At 40.8% G+C, this 25,542-nt stretch overlaps 1 protein-coding gene across 1 annotated transcript in view; it reads right to left on the bottom strand.

Annotated features, from left to right (window-relative positions):
* sec24a (SEC24 homolog A, COPII coat complex component) overlaps window positions 1-25,542 on the bottom strand; it is a 64,455-nt gene that overhangs the window by 6,000 nt on the left and 32,913 nt on the right. The window contains exons 9-20 of the mRNA XM_070878220.1: window positions 19,921-20,030; window positions 18,676-18,788; window positions 15,411-15,529; window positions 13,502-13,557; window positions 11,874-12,080; window positions 9,964-10,087; window positions 8,897-9,055; window positions 8,466-8,639; window positions 6,634-6,744; window positions 5,681-5,865; window positions 2,900-3,037; window positions 2,704-2,808 (exon numbers count right to left, since the gene is read on the bottom strand). Of these exons, the coding sequence (XP_070734321.1) occupies window positions 2,704-2,808; window positions 2,900-3,037; window positions 5,681-5,865; window positions 6,634-6,744; window positions 8,466-8,639; window positions 8,897-9,055; window positions 9,964-10,087; window positions 11,874-12,080; window positions 13,502-13,557; window positions 15,411-15,529; window positions 18,676-18,788; window positions 19,921-20,030 (1,601 nt within the window). The remainder of the gene's footprint in view (window positions 1-2,703; window positions 2,809-2,899; window positions 3,038-5,680; window positions 5,866-6,633; window positions 6,745-8,465; window positions 8,640-8,896; window positions 9,056-9,963; window positions 10,088-11,873; window positions 12,081-13,501; window positions 13,558-15,410; window positions 15,530-18,675; window positions 18,789-19,920; window positions 20,031-25,542) is intronic.

Raw genomic sequence — 25,542 nt, 5'->3', positions numbered from 1 at the left:
CAAAATTGGTCCACCCCTTTTTTCGGCGCACTCACCGGAGATGCGCTGCTTTTCTGCGTTGAAAAGTGCTCCAAAAAAAAAAAAAAAATTGGGCCCCACTTTGGCTCCTGTCCAGCCTCTCCCGGGTCTTAGCGCAGCGTGGCCAGTCGGGTCGGGGCGGAGCCAGTGTCCCGCGCTGAAAACAGTGCCGGGACGTCTGCACATGCGCGTTGGAGTGTGCGCGCATGCGCAGTAGCTCCTGCCCCCAGCCTCTCGGTGTGCGTGCTGCAGCGTGGGACCCGATCATCATCATACCGGCGGCTAGTGCGTCCTGCCCCTATGCCCGGGCTGAAGATGAAGGTAGGGTAGGATTTATTTACTTCTATTTTTTATTTGGATATTTTGAAAAAATTATGTAAATAGGTTTTGTCTCTTGTGAATAGTGGTGACCATTTGTCAAGCCTGTTTACCTGGTGCTATTGTGAAAGAAGAACATAAGTGACAGAGGAATACTGAGAGAATATCTTATTTATTGAAGTAGACATTATTTAGATAATATGGGCTCAATTTTGGCCCAGTATAATCATTGTAAACAAATAGTTGTTTAAATTAGTTGTGAGATCAGGGCAATTTAATTCAACTATCTTTTACTTCTTTACTTTTGCAGTTTAAGCTTCCATGAATGCTTCTGTTGTATAGAAAATTAACTTTGCGAAGTTTGTCATATGATGTCCTGTATAGCCGTTTGATCCTATTCACATTCTTTAGTCAAGTCATTAAATTCTGCTGGTCTCCGATGTACCTACCTGCGTTGATTTCTTAACTCTCCGCAAGGGTTTTCACAAGCGGCCACATATGCTGGCTTAAGTTAGTTTGGAGTAACTACTAGCTGGCCAAAGTGAACTAAGTAGGTGGCTGGTAAAGCCCCCTTTTGAAAAAAAAACGAAACTAAAAAAATCCTAACTAACTCACTTACACTGGCACAAATTGAATGTGAAAAATGGGGATTTTTAAGATACTCCAGAAAAAGCAAGTTGCTCCAAAAAAAAAAGAGCAATTCCTGGCCAATTTTGAGCCCATAGAGTGCTTTTCTGAGGCTTGAATCGAGACACAGTGCTCCAGGAAATAGTGACTTTCGCCTTGCACAGTACGCTGGGCCGGATCAGAGAATCCTGAATACTGACCTGAATGAAAAACACTGCTTTGCACAATTGCATCCCTCACCTTGATTAGTACTAAAATTCAACTTTTTTTTTTTATATAGCCGTACTCTAAATTTTAAACTGCACTCCCACAAATTAAAGTCCTGCAAACTGAAATGTAGTAAGAATCATGAGAATCCGTTTTGTTCTAGAAAGTATTACGCTTTCACTAACAGGATATTTTCTGCAGTCCAAAAGTTATTTAACATTCTTAAAGCAAAACTATTTTATTCAAATCTTATGGTATTACTCAAATCAATATTGTACTGTGTGAACTGCAGCTACAATCAGTGTATGTAGGATCAACCAGTCACAAATATACTTGGCAACCACAGTAGCCCCTCAATCCAACACTGATCAATGGCGAGGTTTAGGGTTCCCTCTAAACCAACTGCATACAAAAGCCATCTTTGTCCTGACCTAAACAGAGTTGATATGGAAAGAGAGATTTATAGTGGCACTGCAAGGAATTATACTGTAGAACATTTACAAAGTGAGTTATAAACAATATGGATAAGTATCCGCTGAAATTTAACAGAAAATTGTGAAGTGATAAGATTTTTGTTAGGTAAGGGTCTAAAGGGATAGGGAACAAAGGTGTGTAAAATGGAGTTTAGGTACAGATCTAATTGAATGGCGGAACAGGATCGAGGAGCTAAATGGCTCACAACTGTCCCTAACAGGCCAAGACACTTGCATCAGGTAAATGCTAGGAAAACATAGAAACATAGAAAATAGGTGCAGGAGCAGGCCATTCAGCCCTTCTAGCCTGCACCGCCATTCAATGAGTTCATGGCTGAACATGAAACTTCAGTACCCCCTTCCTGCTTTCTCGCCATACCCCTTGATTCCCCCAAGTAGTAAGGACTTCATCTAACTCCCTTTTGAATATATTTAGTGAATTGGCCTCAACTACTTTCTGTGGTAGAGAATTATTAATATTTAAAAGAATAATTAAAATGAGGAGAGCAATTCTCTAACTTTGGATTCTAACAATACTTTAACTGAAAATATATATAGTTCTGCTGATCTTCCATTAACATTCTTATTTAACTGAGGAGCAAAGATTCAAGAAAACTACTCACCACCTCAGGGAGATCTACATAAATAGTCGGTCTAGTACACCACTTAACTTAGTTATTCCCACTCCCTTCCCCCAATCAGTTATAGGACCAAAGACTAACCAGAACAATGATCAACAATCTAATCAACGCTTCAGCATCTAAACCAGATACTTGGCCAGGTACAGCTGTGTCTGGGAAGTGGGTTTTTTCCATTGTAAGCAAGAGATTTGCACTGCTAAAGGAATAAAGCTATAATGAAGGTATTTCTGTAATAAAATCTTGACTTAATGGTTGGCCTCCCAACAGGAAGGCTGCTTCAGGTTTGCATTTTTTGGGGCAAATTATGGGCAACATCAAAATCTAAAAACCAACCATGATTTTGATAAAAACTGAGTAAACTGTAGAATAGAAGGCTGGTCCAAATAGGATTTAAACAACTATATAACTAAGTCACTTACAGAGCCAGCATCCATTAAGAAGGCACCATCCCTACTTAGTTTCTCCACAGACAGCTGAAGAATTGGTGGCTGAGGTATGGTTTTATCATTAATGTTAATGGATTCCTGCAATGGAAAAATGCATTAAATGTCAGCTCATCAAGTTACTCAATACTTTCAGAGTTTAACATGAGGTTTAATGCAAAGTGCAACCTACCTCATCTGAAAGATTGTCAACCCTGTACAGATTTGGATGAATCATAAGCATGAGGTAAGACACAGGCTGGTATTTCACTTCACACATGGAAAAAACACGGTCATCCAGCCTTGTGCTGGTTCCAGTTCTGAAAGCTTTCTGCAATAAAGACAATCATTAACCATTGCAAGCATTGCTGAAGAATAAAACTAAAATCAAAAATACATATTGATAAGCAATGTTTCACACCCCTTTGAGTAAAATTAGATCTTGATATCTGTAAAAACATGTTCCAATTATGCTAGTGTTTCTACTTAAAAAGATGATATTTAGGCACTCAGCAATAAATGTAAACAAAGTTAGCATCTCTGCAATGTGATTAATTTATTATTTTCACTACAAGCAGGAAGCACCTAAAAAGGATAAGGAAATGCTTGACAGGACAGTTAAAGGTACAGTTTAGAATAATGTTCTAAATTGACTGTATCTGAGCATTTGCCCAAATAATATATGCGCATGTTCAGCTTTGGAAAAGTTTTGCTGGTTTTAAAACTGGGATGCCAAGACTAAGAAGCATCACACTTCTACATTAAGCCTTATAAACACTGCAAAGAGTCTGGCACCAGGAGGGTAGCCAACACCAAATTTTAAACATCCTGCGTATACTCATACTTCTTTTCTAAATTCAAAAATAAAACCATTAACCTGCCAAGTTTACCTAATTATGCTGGTTTGTTTATATGAAATGTATATTAAATTGTAAATTTAAAAATAGTTTAATGACAAAATTCAACTTACGATTTTTTTTGTTTGTTGCAAAAATAATCACTTTATACAGCAATTATTCTTAAAAAGAAAAATCAACAATGCCATCTTTAGTTCCCCACCAGTCAAATTTCATTGTTATATGGGTTGGATTTAATGAGATTCACCGGTCTGATTCCATCTTGCTGGGTCAGGCATGCAGTAAAGTTTTAAAGTGGCTAACTTTAGACCCAGGTGTACTCTTTCCAACATTCACACACATTCAATATTTATGAAGATACATGTATTAAACACAAAAGAGATAACGTTGTTTACTCTAAACTGACATCTTAAAGTTTGTTCATATCCTGGAGAAGGAAACGTCCTCCATTTTCTTTGACAGTATTTGACTATTCAGGTGTCCAGTGAATAGAATCCTTTAAAGCTGAATGTTTTTGGATCTCTCAGATTGAGGGGTCGATTGAGCTGCTAAATGATTTATAGCTATCGGGTTCCTGGTCTCCAAGCATCAAGTCATGAGAAATTATCTTTAGCTTTATAGCAATCAAAGTGAAGCATGTGTAGAGACAGAGTACTTAACTACTCTATCTTTGTTTCTTTCCCTTCCCAAGATGACACCTGGGCTGGCAGTTCCTTGCTGAGCCCAGCTTCTCCACAACTCCATCCCCGACCATCCACTACCTCTATTCTTTTCCTCCTTTGTCCTATTTTGAAGAGCAAGGGAATTCACCCCAAAGGTTATCCCTCATCCAACATCACTAAAGCATATTGTCTGGTCATTATCACATTGATGTTTGTGGGACCTTGCTGTGAGCAAATTGGCTGCACGTTTCCTATATTACAACAGTGACGGCACTTTAAAAGTACTTCACTGGCTATAAAGTGTTTTAGGACGCCCTGAGGCTCTGTAAGACGCTATATAAATACAAGTTTTTCTTCTTGAAGAACAAAGTCAACTTGCCTGTGTGACATTAAGTTATAGCGGAGTTAAAATTTCCTCCAACTGATCAGGAATATTGAAATCTTCGTTGTCATTTTCTGCCATGATTCCCTCCCCCCAAGGCACTGACCATACCCTGTCACTCATTTAGCTTGAACCAGGCCACACATAACTTCAATGGCCTGTTCGATCCAAAGCTGAACTTCAAACCCCACATCCTACCAAGACTGCTTACTTTCACTCTCCAAAACCCCCCTTTTCTACAACTACTTCAGCCCCACCATAGCAAAAATGTGTAGCATCTTTAATTCAATTTTTCCAACATCTCCCTTGACAGCCTCCTATCTTCCACCTTCCATACATGAACACATAAAACCTCAGCTGTCCATATCCTACCTCACACCAAATGCCACTCACCCATCACCCTATCCTCACTGACCTGCACTGGCCCCATTGCACTGAATGTAAAATCCTAATCCTCATCTTCAAATCCTTCCAAGGCCTCAACCAATCCAATTTGAGCAACCTCCCTCAGTCTTGTATCAACTCCCACCCACTTCTGCCCTCCAGTTCTAGAGTTGTGTGTGACTCGCTTGCCTTTAATCCATCATTTGTGGCTCGGCCTTCAGCTTGCTCTCTGAAATTGCCTCCCTAAACCCCTCTAACTCTGCATTTTCCTCACTACCTCTGAAAAGCCTTCTGAAAACCACTTCCACCATGGCTTGCGGTCTGTTCCTTTGCCCTATTTCTGTTTTTTCATCTCACTCTTTAAGTGCCTTGGGATTTAAAAAAAAAAAAAATTTACTGTGGAAGTTGCTATATAAATGTAAATTATTGTTGAGACAGCCAACAAATTTGAATAGGTGTGGGCCGCATTTGTCCTCTTACTAACCCGGGGGCGAGAGTGGTGGGGGTGATGAATGAAAGAAGCCCAGCGGGCTGTAATGGAAAATAGTGGGCTTTACCCAACTCAATTGGAGCAGTTCAGTTAGCCCTTCCAGAAGTACAAGCGTGTGAAAGTAAATGTGTTTAAAAAGAATGTCTAGGCACCCTGCTCCAGGAAAGGAGGACTTGGAAGAAATAAAGATTTTCCATACCTGTTTCAGTAGAGCTAGCACAAAGAGAGGAAACAGCTGCAATGAGAAGGGAGCCATTACACCTGGCTGTTGCTGTTGCTGCTGGCTTAAAACTGCTGAACGATAAGTAGAGAGCGAATCTATCACAGCATTAACCAAAGCATCTCTGGCATCACTCAGACTTGATGAAATAGATCGGTCAACAGCTAAATTAAGAGGCAAGACAATGTTGCAATCAAAACTGAAAGCTTGCAGCATCCATGTAAACATTAGATACAGTGCTCTAATTTTTTTTTGTAGACAGTAAAAAATCAAAATGGTCACCGCACTGTTCAAAAATTCAACCAGCACACCGCTACAGAGTTCCTCAGATTTTTGCACATTTATTGCCTAATAAGCAGGTACATAAAATAGCTCCAATAAGTAGTTCTCAAGTACAAAGCTTATAAAAAAACAAAAGGCTGATGAGGTTAGAGTTTTCACAGTAGGATCCACAAAAAAGATCTTGAACCTCTACTGGAGAGAAAAAAAAATGCACTCATTTCCGTACTAGACTAGCAAAGCATCACCTTCCGAGGGGAACAAAATATTAAAACGTCATAATTTACAGGGAAGCTGTAAGTGGTCTGCATGCACAGACTCAATGTGCAAGTTTGTCCCAACATTTCCCTGCAAGTTCAGCAGACAGTGGTGCTGGAAAACACTCGAACAGTCACTTAACTGTCCTGTGTCAGGGAAATAGTCTGTAGGGCATGACTAATGCACGGAGAAAAAAGGGTAACATTTTGAAAAATCACATGCTGGTGGGTGGAATTCTGCTCTATTTTAACTCCCAAAATCTTAATATGCGACAAAATGATGTTGAGTAAACTGTAGCAAAATTGTCCAAATGGGAAAATCTGAGATTTTTATTTACATGCACAGCAAAGTACAACTTCCAAAAAATTTGATCTGAATAAAATGTAAACACTTACCCATGCTGGCCAGCAAGCAGATGACAGCCTGAACATCCACTCCTGCATAGATATCAGTCAGGGAGTTCACAACCGGTAGACACATTGTATGAACCCGAATGCGACGCTCGCCTGTAATGTGGCAAAACACAGCTCCGAGTTTTAGATTTTAACAAATTTTAACAATTTTAAGTAATTCCAAACTGTCAACATGTGAACATTAGATGGAGAACAAGATCGTACTCTCCACCACCTTCTAGCCTATGGACATTAAGTTTGGGTTCACAAATTAGATTGGCCACTTGATACCACCGGAACCTTGTCCGAGCAAGGAGTTTTGAGGTTTGGGGGGGGGGGGGGGGGGGGGGCGGTGGTTGGAATCTAAGAGGGAAAAAAACACTAGGATGTTCAAATTAGAACTTGAAACAATAGATTTAAACTTGCAAGGCCCGAACAAGGTATCACACAGAAGACTATTAGAGAAGATTAAAGGGTATGGAATATGGGTGAAGGGAAGAAAGTTGGATTGAAAACCAGTTGAAAAGGAGCAAGCAGAGAGTAGGACTTAAGGGCAGTTTCTCAGAGTGGTTGGGGTGGGTAGCAGTGTCCCACAGGGCTGTGTTCTGAGATGGCATCTGTTCACTGTGTACAATGATTTGAATATACACAATACCACATTGCAATCAAACGTGGGTGCATGCATTCAGGCAAAACACATTAAGAAGCCACCGGGCCTGCACTTAGGACCTCCAATGATGGCACAGCGGAGGTGAATTGTCTGAAGGATTATAAAGCTGCATGGCAGCATATCTAAATGGGAGAGAGGAGCAAAGAGATCTACGGGTAACAGATACAAAAATCACAAAAGCAACGGCACATGTTAATAGGGCCATTAAAAAAAAACACGGATTCATTTCTCGAGGGATAGAATTGAAAATCAGAAGTTATGTTAAATTTGTATTGAAGCTTGGTTAGACTACACAGAGTACTGTGCACAGTTCTGGACTCCATATTATAAGAAAGGATATGGAGGCACTGGAGAAGGTGCAAAAAAGATTTACAAGGATGATACTAGAACCGAGAGGTTACCCGAATCAGGAAAGATTGAACAGGCTGGGGATCTCTGTTCTAGACAAGGAGGTTGAGGGGTGACTTAATAGATGTCTTTAAGATTATTAAGGGGTTTGATAGGGTAGATGTAGAGAAATAAAAACAGAAAATGCTGGAAACTCCAGTCCGTGGAGAGAAAAACAGAATTAACGTTTCAGGTCGATAACTTTCATCAGCACACCTGATGAAAGGAGTTCCGATAAAAGGTCATTGGCCTAAAGCGTTAACTCAGTTTCTCTCTCCACAGATGCTGCCTGACCTGCTGAGTATTTCCAACATTTTTTGTTTTTATTTCAGATTTCCAGCATTCACGGCATTTTGCTTTTTTTGTAGACGTACAGAAGATGTTTCCATTTATGGGGAGACCAAAATTAGGAAATATAAAATACAAGATAGTCACCAATAAATCCAAGAGTCAATTCAGGAGAAACGTCACTACCCAGAGTGGTGAGAATGTGAAACTTGCTAATATACGGAGTAGTTGAGGCGACTAGCAAAGATGCATTTAAGGGGAAGCTAGAAAAACACATGAGGAAGAAAAGAATAAAAGGATATGCTGATGATAGGGTTAGATGAAGGGGATGGGAGGAGGCTTGTGAGGGGCATAAACACAGACATAGCCCAGTTGGGCTGAATGGCCTGTTTCTATACTGCAAATTCCATATAATTCTACACAGCAATTCAAACAATTTCTAGAAGTATGATTGCACACATTTGTAGCTAATATTCTTGTCTATTCATACCTTTACTTGAAGTGTACAATAGAGCAGCTTGAAATGAGACAAGCGGCACATCTACCAGATTCTCCTCTATTGACATCTGCACTGCAAACCCGGCATCAGGATTTATATTGGGCAGCGACAGCAAGTCTGTAGAACGCACAAAGAAGTTTCCATGGAAGGTATGGATGGCAAGACCTGGTGAGAAAACAAAAAGGAGAACACAAATGGATACTTCAGTTTCGGCATGTGAAATATGGTGTCATGTAACATTTACTGAAATTGCAAAACTGTCTTTCAGGCCAAGTTCAATACCCCAATCTGCCCAAGAGAGAAAAGAAAAAGGACTTGTTTTATGCTCTCGAATATCCCCCACATTGCAGTATTAATTACGGCCTTTAGATTTCCTTCAGCTGAACATTATAATTCCAATAGTATTGGTGAACAGGACTAACCTTTCGTGCATCGTATCCTCATGACTGCTTCAAAGCCAATCTTTCTAGTCAAGTAGCGCTTCAGGTCCTTCTGAAACTTCTCCACCAAGATAGGATTATGTTTGTGATGATAGGATGGGTAACAGTAAATACAACCAGCCGAGTACTTCGAAATACAAGCTGAAAAACATTAGCAAATGGCTTCCATTTATAAAATTTGGGTAGAAGGACCACTGAAAAATGCAGTGCATAAATCACTTCTATTTCCCCCCCCCCCAACAACAACCTGCATTCATATAGCACCTTTAATGAAGTAAAACATCCCAAAACGTTCACTGGAGTGTAATCAGCCAAAAAATGACATGGCCAAAGGAGGAGATATTAATATGGGTGACTAAATGCTTTTGTCAATGCGGTAGGTTTTAAGGAGGGTCTTAAAGAAGGAGAGAGGGCCAGAGGTTTAGGAAGAGAACACTACAGCTAGGGCCTAGACGGCTGAAGGCATGGCCGCCATTGCTAGGGCAAAGCAAGTGGGGGATGCACAAGAGGCCAGAGTTGGAGGAACCCAGAGTTCATGGAGGGTTGTAGGGCTGGAGAAGGTTACAGAGGTATGGAGGAGAAAAGCCATGGAGGGATTTGAATATTAGGATGAGAATTTTTAAATTGAGGCATTGGTAGACTAGAAGCCAACGCAGGTCAGCAAACACTGGGGTGATCAGTGAATAGTGTGGGATAGAACACAGTCAGAGTTTTGGATGAGCTCAAGTTTAAGGAGAGCATTGGAATAGTTGATTCTGGATGCAAGAAAAGCATGAATGAAGGCATCAGCAGCAGATAAGCGGAGGCAGGGGCAGAGATGGGAGCTGTTTCGTGGGTGGAAGTAGGCTGTGTGTGACAGAGTGGAAAACGATATGGAAGCTCAGCTCGGGATCAAATAGGTCACTGGTTGCAAACAGGGGCCAGCAAGGGCCTATTAGAATGAAGCAAAAGTTGTTATAATACTAGCTTCATTACTACAAGTACAGCAGTTAGTGTAACTTTTGCAACAGTGGTTAACTTTCTATATTATGAACACTAATCTCACTTACTCAGAGATGCCAAATCGGAATATTGGCCATTCATCATAAAGAGGTCCACTGCAATCTGCTGTCCTGAACAGTCCAGGGCAAGCTTTTTGTAGAAATCAATGGCTGGAGAAAGGTGCTGCACATCCTTAGAAAATTAAAAAATAAATTAGAGTGCATACCATATATATATATATATTTTTTTTTAAAAAGGCATTTAATGTTTGCATGGTCAATCAGATTAATTTAGGAAAAGCTCACAAATCCAGAAAAAACAATAAAAAGCAATGACATTGAAAAATAAGCCACTGGTTCTTTTAACCTGTAAACTTTCAAACATTTAGATTACATTTGGACCATATTTAAGAAAAAAAAGCTCTTATTTATATTGGTGACTGGAGATTGGCGTTTGGCTAATGTGAAGATTCCAAAGCATTTAAACAGGTTTAATGATTATAAATGGATCGGGAATTAAGACACTAACTCTCCCATTTCTAAATTTATGTGGAAATAGCTCATCATTTTTTTTCATCTGAAATATACTCATGCAAACAAGGCTTTTTACAGGTTGGTGATCAGGAATCAACCTCATCAAGATGTGCTTTCTATTTGGACTATTTTACTAGTTTAGTTAGGGAGGAGGAAAATCATTACTTAACTATTGATCAAATTAAAGTCTCTGAAACCATTTGTTTTGAAAAGAGACTTCCTTCAAATTTTGTTTGGAATGCTTCGGGATCATTGGGCCCAAATTTGGCCCACCCGTTTTTTCGGCGCATCCTAGGATAAAAACAGCGCCAAAAAGTTGTCCCCGGATTCTGGCATCTCTGTGACCTCTCCTATGGCTTGGCGCAGCATAGCAATTCAATTAGGGAGTGGAGCTAGGGCACTGCGCTTAAAAGAGTGCCGGCAGCTCAACGCATGCGCACTGGAGGTTTCGCGCATACGCAGTAGCTCCTCTGCAGTGTGGGACCCGATGTCCTGTCCCTATCCCAGGCCGAGTGGCCTCCTGCATCAGCCGGCTTGCTGACTTCCCGGGCCGAGATAGGACTTAAGTTTTATTTTTTATTATTGATGATTGTGCTTTGTTTAGCGAGGAGAGTTTTGATGGGGGCGGGGGGAAGGAGGGTTTTGATGGGGGGGGGGGGGTGGATAACTGTGTAGCCAGTAATTTTAATGAGCTTACTCAAGACTTTCCTTAAAACCCTGTTGATGAAAATACTTTCCTACATAAGAACATAAGAATTACAAGCAGAAGGTACTTCTATTTTTTATTTGGATATTTTGAAAAAATTATGTAAATATGTTTTGTCTCTACTTTTATTTTTGTAGTTTAAGCTTCTATGAATGCTTCTGTTGTGTAGTAAATTAACTTTGCTAAGTTTGTCATATGTCCTGTATAGCTGTTTGATCCTATTCACATTCTTTAGTCAAGTCATTAAGTACCTACCTGCGCTGATTTCTTAACTCTCCGCAAGGGTTTTCTGTGCGGCCACAAGTGGCCACGTACGCTGGCCTAAGTTAGTTTGGAGCAACTATTAGCTGTGCAAAGTGGCTTAAATGGCCAAAACGGGCGTAGGTGGCTGGTAACGCCCCTTTTGAACAAAACGAAACTAAACAAAAAATATCCTAACTAACTCACTTACACTGGTGCAAATTGAAAGTGCAAAATGAGGATTTTTTAAGATACTCCAGAAAAATCATGTTGCTCCAAAAAAAAAAATTGAGCAACTCCTGGCCAAATTTGTGCCCTATGTTACTTCAAGCTGGTGTAGGGATCAACTTCTGCACACCCAATTAGTAAATGTAGTGGCATTTCAATATTTTAAACTTGTGTCAGCAAAATGTCAGAAGGATACTTTTCCATTTTAAACTAACGTATTTGGAAAACTATGCCCAGTTTGCAAACATTGAGGGGAAGAGCAGCATCCTACCTTTACACTAGATCTCTGATTGGGATCCTCCCTTGACTTTAGAGCTCCTACACCTAATGAAGGTAACTGTGTTTGGAAGACAGAGGCACGGCCACCAGTGGGAGACATCAACTTGAATGCAGCCTGTAGTGCAGGACCCAGAGCGCTCTGAGTCTCCAATGTATTGCTGAACATTTGTGGTAAAGTTCTTAGCAAGTCTTGGATCAACTGAAATCATAAAGGAGAAAAATAAACTACTGCTTTAGGTCAAAGATTACATGCTAAACAAAATGAACCAGTCTGGTTTGTCCTTATTTTCTTCTATTGTAATAATGGTTCCGTTATTGAATAGTGACATATTACTATGCAGAAGAAAATTCACACTTAAATCACACAACATTTGTCACCTACATTCTAAAACTGAAAGCAACAGCTTCTACCACAAATTTCTATATTTTCAGCATGAGAAAGTGAAGCCAAAAATTGAAGTGGAAAAGTATTAGTGCAGAGAGTCGGGAGTTTGAACAGTGCTTTTATTTTGGTCAGTTGGATGTGTTTAAGACAATCCAAATTAATCAACCAAGTAATGAACAGAGGCAGTGTTTGTTTGCCCAATACAGAGTGCACACTTTCTCTCCAAAAGGGCATACCCCATTTACCAGAGAGGTTAGCAGAGGTTGGCAAGAGCCTGAATGCACAGGAGTTTACCAACTAAAACTATAGATTGTCAGCAGAGATCATTGGTATGCTTCCTACTACTTGACCAGCAAGAACCATCCTATTCATTCGGGCACTGGTTTGCAAGATTACCCGGAATAGAGTGGGAAGAATCACAGAACTAGGTGACAAATTATTTGGCCTGGTTGGTCAATCAACAGTAACCTGCAGCACTGCAGACCTACCTGGTCAGGTGTTAGATTATCAAGTCTGCAATGAGGATTGACTTTATTTCAACTTTCCATCACCAGGCATGCTACCTTGAAGCTATCTCAACCCCAAAGGGTCCTTTGCTTACCATCTAACCCTCCTATCCTGCAAGAATGATACTCAGTCACCAGGTTAAAGTGTCACTAGTCAGACATGAGATACCAGGAATAGCACAGCTCCTCATAAAATGTTCTAATGCGTTGTCACTATCCCTCTGATCACAGGATAGACACCCGCCATGCCCCACTGCAATTGGTTCCGCTAGCTGGAGCTCCAGCAGCCGCTACTTGCCTTTCTGCGAGCTGATCAGGATAAATAATAATATATTGCTGGATATGAGAGCATGTGGTCTCATTCAGCCTCCAGTTAATGCATGTAGTATCTGGAATAAGTCTTAATTTGCCACATCAAGGAGAAAAAAAAAAATCTACTTTTACTATGGTGAGAAGACATACACAGGACAGCCAGCTTGACATCACAGACAAGTCCAATGTTGCATACCAGGCTTATTCATCATCAACTGTAGCAACTAGGTCTTCCGGAGAAGGTTTCTGGATGTCCTGACGATAAGGCCAATGATCGATAGTTAAATTGCACAAGCAGCTTTTGTTAATGATCGCCACCTTTGGTGCAGTTATCAGAGCCTTCACGATTGCTATATTTCATATATGTTTTTTAAATACTTTTTGTTCGATATAAATGCATCACATTCCAATATTTACCTCTTTGCTTTCATTCAAGTTCACCAACAAGTTGTCTGGGGTTGGTATAAAGACATCTGCAGAAGACAAATAATATTTCTGTTCATTAAGCTGGGATCTTCAGCTTGAAGCAAATTTTCCATTTCACCTTTGTATGGATATGCCCTTATACCTCAACTAACACCTAAACCGATTAGCTGGTCATTATCTCATTGCTGTTTGTGAGACCTTGCTGTGCGCAAATTGGCTGCCGTATTTCCTACAGTACAGGAAGGGTGGCCAAAACCTTGGTCAAAGAAGCGAGTTTTAAGGAGGGTCTTAAAGGAAGAGCGAAGATGGAGAGCCAGAGTAGCACAGTGAGCAAATTCCAGAGCTTGGGGCCTAGATGGCAGAAAGTACTACCAATGGTGGGGCAAAAGGAAGGGGGAGAAACACAAGAGGCTGGAGTCAGAGAACTAGAAAGTTCAGGAGAAATGGGGATTACAGGGCTGGGAATGCAATGTTATGTTAGGATTTAAATAAATGAGATTTTTAAATTTTGCTATTGAAAGGTTGAGCCAATATAGATCAGCAAGGGCACAGCTGATGTGCAGGTGTGAATTGGTGGATAGGATAAAGGCAGCGGAATTTTGGATCAGCTGAAGTTTAGAGGGTGGTGGCTGGGAGGCTGGCCAGAAAAAGCATTGGAATAATGAAGTCTGACAGTGACAAGAGATGAATGAGGGTGAATGAGGTTACTCACCTCGGGGTCAAACACAGAGGTTGCAAACAATCTGGTTCAGCCACAGACAGTGGCCTGGGGTGGGGAGAGGGGCACGTGGTGAGAGTATAACGTTTGTGGGGCATAAAGACAATGGGGCCGAAATTCAGGCACGCCAGAAAGCTGGCGCACCTTTGATTTCTTACCTGGTTTTATTGCCTGGAGCGATGAGGCGGCCGTCTGATCAATTTTCAGAACTTAGAAGATTTTTTTTTTTACGTTGGACCGGAAATCAGTCATAAAGGGGGCGGTAAATCATGTTGAGGGGCGGAAGTTGGGGCAGAATCGAGTCTCCACCGTTGTCACTCAGCGGCGGAACAGTGGTGACGTCATTGTGCGTGTTCGTCTCCACGCTCTCTCCCCTCCATTAAAGGGGAGAGAATCAGGCATTTTTCAGCTTTGGCCACTGGGCCACCAAGGAGGGTTTCAGCTGGGCCAGCGGCCTAGCACCCAAGAGGGGGTGCCAGGCAGCCTGTTGGCCGCCCAGCCGAATCCGGGGGCACAATAGTCCATCCGACATGGAAGGCGGCCGGCAAAAAACGTAAGATGCCGGCCGCAGCATTCGGCCCTCACCTTTAATGGCCGCCACACCACCAGGGCACAGAGAGAGCAGACAAGGTGCACCGACAGAAAAAGCTGTCGGAGGCATCGTCCAGTGGCGCGTGGATTTTTTTCATTAAATCTTGGGCAGATTTCAATGTAGATGCGGGATAGCATTAGTGCACGCTTTGATGACACACTTGCGGCGGTCGGTAGCAGTGGGGACGAGCGAAAAAATCCCGGAGCTGAATTTGGGTTGGGGCGGCCAATGGACTGCAACGTGGCGGCCTCGTTATTCCGCCGCATAACGACGGTAACGGGCCTTATATGGACCTTGAATTTCGGCCCCAATGGCTTTGGTTCTCCAAGGGGTTAGCGGGAGAAAATAATGGCGCATCCAAGATTGGATGTCTGGCAGCTTGACAGCGTACAAATTCTCATCTGAATTACTCTTGCACGCTTTGAGGTGTTTTGTAGTTGTAAATATACAATTTCTATTTCAGGTATTACAATTGCCAGGGGATTTTTCTTTACATTTACTTAAACCATTTCACACAATACAACAAAAATTATCTTGTTTTAACTAATACCTTTATACACCATGCTATGATAAATCTGTTTAAAACATACCTTCTATGTCTGAGACCACCATCATCTGAGGCTGAGACAGGCCTTCCTGCAGACTGTAGAAATGAATGGTGCTGTCAAATGTAATAAAACCTATCCTTGTACGTGAATCACCAGGTAAGCTGAAAAATTCAAGAGGAAGCCGAGTTATTCTGGATCTGATCTTTCTGAAATTGCAGTTCCCTGGTCAAGAACTTTTCCATTTTAAAAGGTCAGTTTAAATGTTTATAAACCTGTCCTCACATTCTGTACTTTTTAAAAAAGAAAGTTTGCATCTAATTGCAAGCCAACAGTAAAGCGGAATTTATAGGTAGGTACATATGAAGTGATAAAACTCATGTTTATATCCTAAACCCTGTTCCATTTGGTTTTGATGGTATCTACAGTGACAGTTTCAGAGACCCAAACTTTGTTATTTAGATTACTTCATTCTAAAATTGATTATGCTTCAAGCTTTCAGCAATTACTTTCAATATCTCATTTGTTCAAAAGTATATTTACTGGATGATGAACTAGAACTTGATTGATGCACAGCTTTAATCAATTCTAGAATTGATTAAACCTGAGCATCAATCAAGTTCTAGGAGTCAATGTTCCTTTACCAGTGGGGGTAACAGGTAATAGTCACTACAGAATTTTAAAAGTAAGGGAAAAAATGCAAGTATAGGAACATTTCCTCCCAAAAGAACACAACCATTTGGTAATCCTATCTAAGCAGTCAGCAGTTTCATTTGCTACATAACATTTTGCTTGAAATTATCTCCAGTATATAGATGAAATGTGATAATGCATTACTCTGCTCAGTGTTTGCTACCATATTCCTTTCTTTTGTTAAATGCTATGTGGTAAAAATAATTTGCTGTTGGAAACATCAATGCACGACAAGGTGTGAATCGACAAATAAATTACGAGCCCTACGTGGTTTAGAATAACTGAACAAATCAAGTGCAAGAAGTCAAACATACTATTCAATTGTGGGTCTATCCCTGAAAAGAATGGAAACACCAGCCACACTGTTTGAAGTTCCAGTCAGTTTATATCACCCAACTTGTGATTTTTAATGAAAAGCCTGCTCACAGAGTGCTATCAACCACTAGAATGTGAATTCTGAAGCATGCACAAGTTCAAATTCATCAAGCAACAACCCAACCTTCAGGTCACTGACTAAAGAAGTTCAGATTGTAAAACTGCCTCAAGCATCTTACATCCCACAATTTTAAAAATTATAACCATCAATCTCAATTCCTATGTATTTAGATTCAATTAAGTCAAAGAATTTCAAGGTGAATGGTCCTAATGTATCAAGTGGAACCAGGACTATACCCAAAAAGGTTTGAACATGAAGAAAGGATCCTGAAAAGAACCTAGCTGGATTTATCCCCATCAAGAAACCCGAGCTTCCAAGTCACACACTCTAGATTGCATTCTTTAGCTTCAAGATTTAGCAATCAGCAATAGAGGCAAAGGTGCTCCTATTACAATACTTAATTTGGGTGCCATTAGTCTGAAAGGGAATAGCTGTAACAAGTAACTTGCCTTCCTCCCCAGACAGCCAATGCCAAATAATTTTGCAAAATGGTCTTACGTCTACAAGAACATGTACATTATTGAGGTCCACAACTGCCAGCCAACTTTACAAGATGCTACTTGCTTAATCTGCAGAAATGTTTCGTTGCAAATATATTTGTTCATGTTGAAGGCCAGATAGGTCCCATCCTTAAAAAGCAGATACTTAACAGGAGATTTGCTTCACAGCCTAAGTAAAAAAGTTCCTTTTATTCAGTTGGTCCAATTAACCAAATACAAAAGGGGCAGACTGATATATGAGCAATCCCTTCAAATACTTAACAGGATGCCCACAATCTCTTTATACTTTGGTGGAAGTACATTTTCTGCATTTCCTTTCTCCCCAGTTCTACGTGAGAATTGTTGAACAGTCCATTGTGTAGGAATCATTACTGAGCATACATACTTATTTCATCATGTAATTGTGATATGTTTACTAGTTACTGCACCTCGACTTATTTCTACAGGTTAGAAGATCACTCAGGGACTAATAATAGACAAGCAAAAAAAAATTCAAAACAGAGACCAAAAAACAAACAAGATGAAAAAGTTTTCATTCAGCATAAAGAGATCCAACTCCATCTCAAGGGATTGTTTTATCTCTGGTGGTTTGAAGAAGCCAAGGGCTACACTAAAAGATGTGGTAGTTAGGAATTTCAATTAAAGCAACAATTGGCATAAAATTAACAAGCCTCAACCAAGATTACGAATGTTTTCTAGAAAATCAGTACCTGTATATATGGAACTCCCAGATAAAGCAGTAATGGCATATTAGCATCTTTAAAAAAATAAACTGATGCATGAGCGAGAGAAAGTAGGTTGGAAGAACATTTCTCAGTCTTTCCTGGTAATATTTGCCATTAACAGGCATGTACATTAACTTCACTGAGTATCACATGTAAAATAGCTCCCTTTTACACATGGATCAAATTTGACATAGCCAATATTCCACAATACAAGTCACCACTTTCAGGAGAAGGCAGAAAAGGGAGAAAATTGGAACAAAGTGTGCGTGAGATCCTTAAGCTGGCTCAGTGAGCAAAAGTACCATGCAATAGAGAACTTTACAGATCAAAGTCCCATGTTAAAACTCTGGTCTGTGTTCAGTTAACTACTCTCAGGCACACTGACTTAAGTTACAAAGAAAAAGTGGGTGAAAACTCATTTGTAAAAAATAAAACAACCTACGTGTAATTCTCCATTAATTGAAGAGAATTACAAACTGGAAAATGAGAGAATTTTAAAAAGGAATTTTGCTTCTGCAATTTATTTAGTTTTAGAAGGGGCAATAGAAACATTTTTCAACTCATTTGAGATTGAACCAGCCTTAGCAGCAATGAAATCCTAACATTTTATAGGATCAAACTAACCCTGTTGGATTCTTCAGCAAAAGACTAACATTCTGAAGTGGGACAATTCACCGTACTATATAATACAATTATAAAGTATCTTATTCTACCATTACAAGCTCCCAGTTTCTGTGCAATGGAAGTCTATCGCAACTGGAGAAAACTATTACAATAGTTTCCATTTCCTGTGCTTCTCTGGTCTATAACACATCAATATATGCATTTGTAAACTAGCTATATGACTTGATCAATAAGCAAATACTACTTTGAATATCAAGGATTCACAGCAGTCAAGTAAATAAATACAAAAGCTTTCCATTAAAAACCCTTCATGCTGTAGGAAAAAATCTTACATGTCCAGATTATCCAACAATGATTGGCAGACCGCATTTAAGTATCCAGATTCTACTGCATTATGGGACACATCCAAGATGTAAAGGTAAACTGCAGGTTGTGGTGGTCGCAGCTAGAAAAGATAGAAATATTGATCAAGTATGCCTGATGTTGGTAATGGAGGGTTAGAAAACTTAATAATGTAGTGAAACAAGTAGAAGTACCTGTAAATGCAAATTATTGCAAATGTGTACATTTAAACCAGATTGATAAAACAAGGAACCTAGAACTGCTGTAGGTTTGGTTTTAGAAATATCCCCAGCCTTTATAGGCTGTTTAAAACAAGTCAAATTTTCAACATATATTAACACAATATTGGCTTTTTGAAATATCAAAAAGCTTAATTTAGTTTCACTTGGTATTTATTGTACCTTCCCTCCCCATTTAAGACAGATAATTTCTACCATTTCACTTGACCAATTTTCAGTACTGGCAGCTAGTTGCAGTGCTACAACACTGGGACTCCTAACTTAGAGATGGGTGTTCTGCCCCTACTCTCGACCACTGTTCAGCATGGACTGCCTCCAAAAGGAACAAGTAGTTCCAGTCTCAGCTGTCATATGTGGTAGAGAAACAGCTGCCTGTTCAAGCTTCCTAACCTCTTGCTCTACTAATAGCATATAGATGCGGAACACACTATTTACAACGATGAATAAACACAAAAAATATGTAGGTTTGCATAGATTTAACATACTGTAAAAGTCATTATATTCACAAATAAATACATTTTAGCTATACTCGCAACTTGCAGAAGTTCCACAAGTAATCAGTTTCTCCACTCATTGCCACTTTAATGATCAGGAAAATGTATGAAATGCCAACGTCAAGCTTCTCCGACCCAGGTGACTGCGGAGTGGCCAGCTAGCCACTTCTTCCACAGCTAGGTGGGTGGGGAAAGACTGAACACCAGCACCTTAAACATGTTCCTGTTTAAAATTGCAATGTTCTATGAGTGAAGCAGAGTACATGACTGTATGACAAGCTGGTTATTGCATCAGCTAGTAGCTTTGTTCATTGCAAGGACAGCATAGTACCACCACATCACTCGCAGTTAAATCAAGAAGGTGAGAGTGGAGAAACTGAGAGGAACTCTTTCCATACACAGAGTTCAGCATCACTGCAAAAGCTGTGCAAAGAGAATGGAGATGTGCAATACTTTGAACATATGAATTTAGTTACTTTAAACATTGAAAAGCTGTACTCACCATGTACTCTGAAGGAGCAATAAACTCTATAGTCGCACTTTGAACTTCAGGTCGTTTATGTGGTTCTCCATATGATCGCGTCACAGGGTTATACATAAATTCTTCAGGAACTAAGCATCAGTACAACAGTTTCAGAAGTTTACACGGGTAACACAAAAACCAAGACAATACAACAATATCTTTTAGACTTGCATTTTTGTGCTCATCTAGATGAGGATGTTAGTGCTAGGTATTGGAAAATTTCCCACTTCAGGTACCTCCGATCAGCTGGTGGAAGCAGAGAAAAGCCCTTGTGCCCTGCCTCAGATCAACCTCAGACAAACATCTCTACTGTGCCATGCTTCCATTTCCCATAACAGCCATTATGTTTGCACCGCTAATAGTCAATTTAGTCCTGAATCATAGAAATGCAAAACACAAAAGGAGCCCATTTAGCACATTGTGCCTGTGCTGGCTCTACATTGAAGCTACTTTGATTCCATTTCCTACTGTTTCCTTCTTTTAAATTTTTTCTTCCAGTCTAATTTCTCATTAAACCAAATGTTAATGCAAAAACCTTGTGAAATATTTCTTCCAACATTCATTTCACACTTTAATACGAATCCTAAATTTATGCACATTGCTATCAATTTACTGACCAGTGGAAATAATCATTTACTATTTATCCTCGCAATATTTTGTAATTTTGAACACTTTTATTAGAGTGAACTTACACTGCAATTGTAATGTAGGTGCAAAATAGTTTCACCTTCACATCGACACAAAACTTCTGTAGGGTAATTGGGTGTAAAGGCCCAAAATTACTCCAATGTGAAATGGACTAAAACTCCCTCCTCCAAGTCAGGCTCCAAATCTGAAGTCAGGCTGCATTCATACCATAAATGTAGCATCGGTGCCAAGTGAAACTGCTTCGCACTGACACTAGTAGTGTAAATGTACCTGTAAATTGCCTCGTACGTCTCTACTCCAGTGAAACCCATAACTACATCCACAACCCTCATATCATCCCTGTAGATTTATTTTTCACCCTTTCTATGGCTTCAATATTCTTTCCATGTTGGGGTGCCCAAATCTGCACACAATACTATGCTTTGTCATATCCTTACTTCTGTATTTCAATGTGCTAAATATAAAACCAAGAATCCCATTTGCTCTTTGAATGGTATCTTCCACCTGTACTGCTTCCTCCTTTTAAAGATCTTGCGTACATCTCTTTCTCCATTGAGAATGTTATCATTTCGGGTGGGAGTGTCCAACACATGGCCCAAATCCAGCCACTAACCCTTCCCCACCACCAAACTGTTTTTTCCTCATAGTAAGTATGCACGACTGCTTTCAGCTATAGCCCAGTTTCAGTCTTTTAACTTCCTGAGCCTGAAGCACTAAAAAAGACTGCTCCCTAATTGCTAAGGTTAGACCACTCAGTGGGGAGCTTGATTGCCCCAGTTTTCCAGCCCAGGATGTTTAGAGAGCTTATGCTGAAGCTCCCTAATTTTCAAACTTTGAAATGGAAGGACTGGGCTGGGCGTGGGGGGTGGATGAAAAGAGAGGGATGGGAATAGGACTGAGAGTGTGGAGTAATGAGGCCAGAGAATGGTGCGTGCATAAGGTTCCTGCTGTTTGTGTATGGGCAGTCTCGTGTCTCTGGGCGTTGTGTAATGAGAGAGGACTAATTAGCAATCTTGTTGTGCGAGGCCCCCTGGGGAAGAGTGACCATAATATAGTAGAATTCTTTATTAAGATGGAGAGTGACCGTGTCAATTCAGAGACTAGGGTCCTGAACTTAAGGAAAGATAACTTCAATGGTATGAGATGTGAATTGGCTAGGATAGACTGGCAAATGATTGACAGTGGATAGGCAATGGCAGACATTTAGAGATTACATGGATGAACTTCAACAATTGTACATCCCTGTCTGGAGTAAAAATAAAACGGGGAAGATAGTTCAACCGCGGCTAACAAGGGAAATTAGGGATAGCATTAAATCCAAGGAAGAGGCATATAAATTGGCCAGAAAAAGCAGCAAACCTGAGGACTGGGAGAAATTTAGAGTTCAGCAGAGGACAAAGGGTTAATTAGGAGGGGAAAAAGAGAGTATGAGAGGAAGCTTGCTGGGAACATAAAAACTGATTGCAAAAGCTTCTATAGATATGTGAAGAGAACATAAGAACATAAGAATTAGGAACAGGAGTAGGCCATCTAGCCCCTCGAGCCTGCTCCGCCATTCAACAAGATCATGGCTGATCTGGCCGTGGACTCAGCTCCACTTACCCGCCCGCTCCCCGTAACCCTTAATTCCCTTATTGGTTAAAAAGATTAGTAAAGACCAACGTAGGTCCTTTGCAGTCAGAATCTGGTGAATTTATAATAGGGAACAAAGAAATGGCAGACCAACTGAACAAATACTTTGGATCTGTCTTCACTAAGGAAGACACAAATAACCTTCCGGAAATACTAGGGGACCGAGGGTCTAACGAAAAGGAGGAACTGAAGGAAATCCTGATTAGTCAGGAAATTGTGTTAGAGAAATTGATGGGATTGAAGGCCGATAAATCCCCAGGGCCGGATAATCTGCATCCCAGAGTACTTAAGGAAGTGGTTCTAGAAATAGTGGATGCATTGGTGATCATTTTCCAACATTCTATTGACTCTGGATTAGTTCCTATGGACTGGAGGGTAGCTAATGTAACACCACTTTTTAAAAAAGGAGGGAGAGAAAACAGGGAATTATAGACCAGTTAGCCTGACATCATGGTGGGGAAAATGTTGGAATCAATTATTAAAGATGAAATAGCAACGCATTTGGAAAGCATTGACAGGATCGGTCCAAGTCATCATGGATTTATGAAAGGGAAATCATGCTTGACGAATCTTCTGGAATTTTTTGAGGATGTAACCAGTAGAATGGCCAAGGGAGAATCATTGGATGTGGTGTATTTGGACTTTCAAAAGGCTTTTGACAAGGTCCCACACAAGAGATTAGTGTGCAAAATTAAAGCACATGGTATTGGGGGTAATGTACTGACGTGGATGGAGAACTGGTTGGCAGACGGAAGCAGAGAGTCAGAATAAACGGGTCCTTTTCAGAATGGCAGGCAGTGACCAGTGGGGTGCCGCAGGGTTCAGTGCTGGGACCTCACCTATTTACAATATACATCAATGATTTAGATGAAGGAATTGAATGTAATATCTCCAAGTCTGCAGATGACACTAAGCTGGTGGCAGTGTGAGCTGTGAGGAGGATGCTAAGAGGCTGCAGGGTGACTTGGACAGGTTAGGTGAGTGGGCAAATGCATGGCAGATGCAGTATAATGTAAATAAATGTGAGGTTATCCACTTTGGTAGCAAAAACAGGAAGACAGAATATTATCTGAATGGTGACAGATTAGGAAAAGGGGAGGTGCAATGGGACCTGGGTGTCATGGTACATCAGTCATTGAAGTTTGGCATGCAGGTACAGCAGGCGGTGAAGGCAGCAAATGGCATGTTGGCCTTCATAGCTAGAGGATTTAAGTATAGGAGCAGGGAGGTCTTACTGCAGTTGTACAGAGCCTTGGTGAGGCCACACCTGGAATAGTGTGTTCAGTTTTGGTCTCCTAATCTGAGGAAGGATGTTCTTGCTATTGAGGGAGTACAGTCAAGGTTCAACAGATTGATTCCCAGGATGGCAGGACTGACATATGAGGAGAGACTGGATCAACTGGGCTTGTACCCACTGGAGTTTAGAAGAATGAGAGGGGATCGCATAGAAACATATAAAATTCTGACGGGACTGGACAGGTTAGATGCAGGAAGAATGTTCCCATTGTTGGAGAGTTCCAGAACCAGGGATCACAGTCTAAGAATAAGGATAAGCCATTTAGGACCGAGACGAAGAGAAACTTCTTCACTCAGAGAGTGGTTAACTTGTGGAATTCTCTACCACAGAAAGTTGTTGAGGCCAGTTCGTTAGATATATTCAAAAGGGAGTTAAATATGACCCTTACGGCCAAAGAGATCAAGGGGTATGGAGAGAAAGCAGGAAAGGGGTATTGAGGTTGAATAATCAGCCATGATCTTATTGACGGCGGTGTAGGCTCGAGAGGCCGAATGACCTACTCCTGCACCTAATTTCTACGTTTCTATGTTTACAATTGTAGGCACGGCTCCTCAAGGATTGTTGGACATTATCTGGACATTGCATTTTTAATATTTCTCACTGCAGAAAAGCTGGAAGCCTGTTGTGGGAGGGGCCCAGGTACTTTTCCATGTTGTACTCGAAATCCAAACCTGATGGGCGGGGGTGGTCTGGGAAGTTACAATGGCCAGGATAAGGCAACTCATCAAGGTAATGGGCATGGAGGGTCCATTGTTAAACAATGTGAACTCGTCAGAGATAGATCAGATATGAACTGGTCAGTGATCAAGTCATTACCTGGATGAGATAACCCCCGAGAGGCAGGAAACCAGAACAATCGAAAGCCATTAAGCCCCAGACTGGCTGGAAGCGAAACCTCATCAACCAGCTATCAATGGAATAGACAGAAGCCACACAAATAGGAAGTCTTGAAACAAGGACAAACTTTATTCGGCCTGAAAGGGCAAACAGTTTTGGGATATAAAAGATATCTTTCACATATCTCTCTCATACTCTTGCTTGCTTCACCTCTATAAGAACCAATCACGCCGTCTGGGACGGAGAGAAGAAACCAGTACGGAACCAGAAGAGACAAGTGTTCACCAGCAGAAGCAGCGAGTAAGCCAACGAATCGGTGAGCATTATCCCTGCCCACGCATCTTTAAGATCACAGCCACTGTGTGAGGAGGTGTTGAGTGTTCTCCCAGCCATGCCTTAGTAAGGGTTTTAGTGGGGAGGTTTTGCTGCAAGGACCATAGGGATACACCCAGCCGGTCAGTACAGAGTCGGGGGTACACTGTGGATCCGAGCTGAGGGGTTAGATGTTGGGTACTTCATGATAGGGGCAGTTTAGACACGTTGGGGTATTGGATTGTACTACATCGTCACTGTGTTTACTTGTAGTTTTGCTGTGTTTAGGTAGCTTTAATAAAGCATTGCCGGATGAGACTGAGGTATTTGTCCGTGACTCATTCATCTGTTCAGTACAGTAATCACTCCCACGTCTAGAACTATTGTAACATGTGGCGCGTCGAAAACATCCAAGAGAAACCACTTACAAATGCACGTGTGCTTTGGGGGACTGATTGTGTGCATAAATGGGTGTTACTACTTTTTTGTGCATCTGCAGTCTTACTTCTGGTTTGTCCGTGGGATCTTATTATTATGCTAAATTATCTTCATATTTCCACGCAACACAGCCCAACCACTGGTTTTGGCACAAGTATTCAGTTAGACGTCCCAGGTTCAAGGTATATTTTCACTTTATGCTCTTTCCAAAAATGTACTTAACATTTAATGAATGCATTCATCACACCCCCAGGGATGGGTGTGCTGGGAAAATCTGGCAAGACCAGGGATGTGAATGGCCTGGTAAATTTAATAGCAGGACCTCAATAGAATTTTTGTCTTCAGTTTCCACAAATTAATAAGCTGGCCAGCTACTGGTCAGGAAAACTAGTGGCAAGATACTGCAGTCAGGAGCCCTTGGGGACAGGAGGAGGAAA

Source organism: Pristiophorus japonicus, chromosome 4 (genome assembly GCF_044704955.1).
Source record: "Pristiophorus japonicus isolate sPriJap1 chromosome 4, sPriJap1.hap1, whole genome shotgun sequence".
Lineage (NCBI taxonomy): Eukaryota > Metazoa > Chordata > Chondrichthyes > Pristiophoridae > Pristiophorus > Pristiophorus japonicus.
The sequence above is the reverse complement of the archived record's forward strand: the minus strand, read 5'-3'. Positions and strand labels throughout refer to the sequence as shown.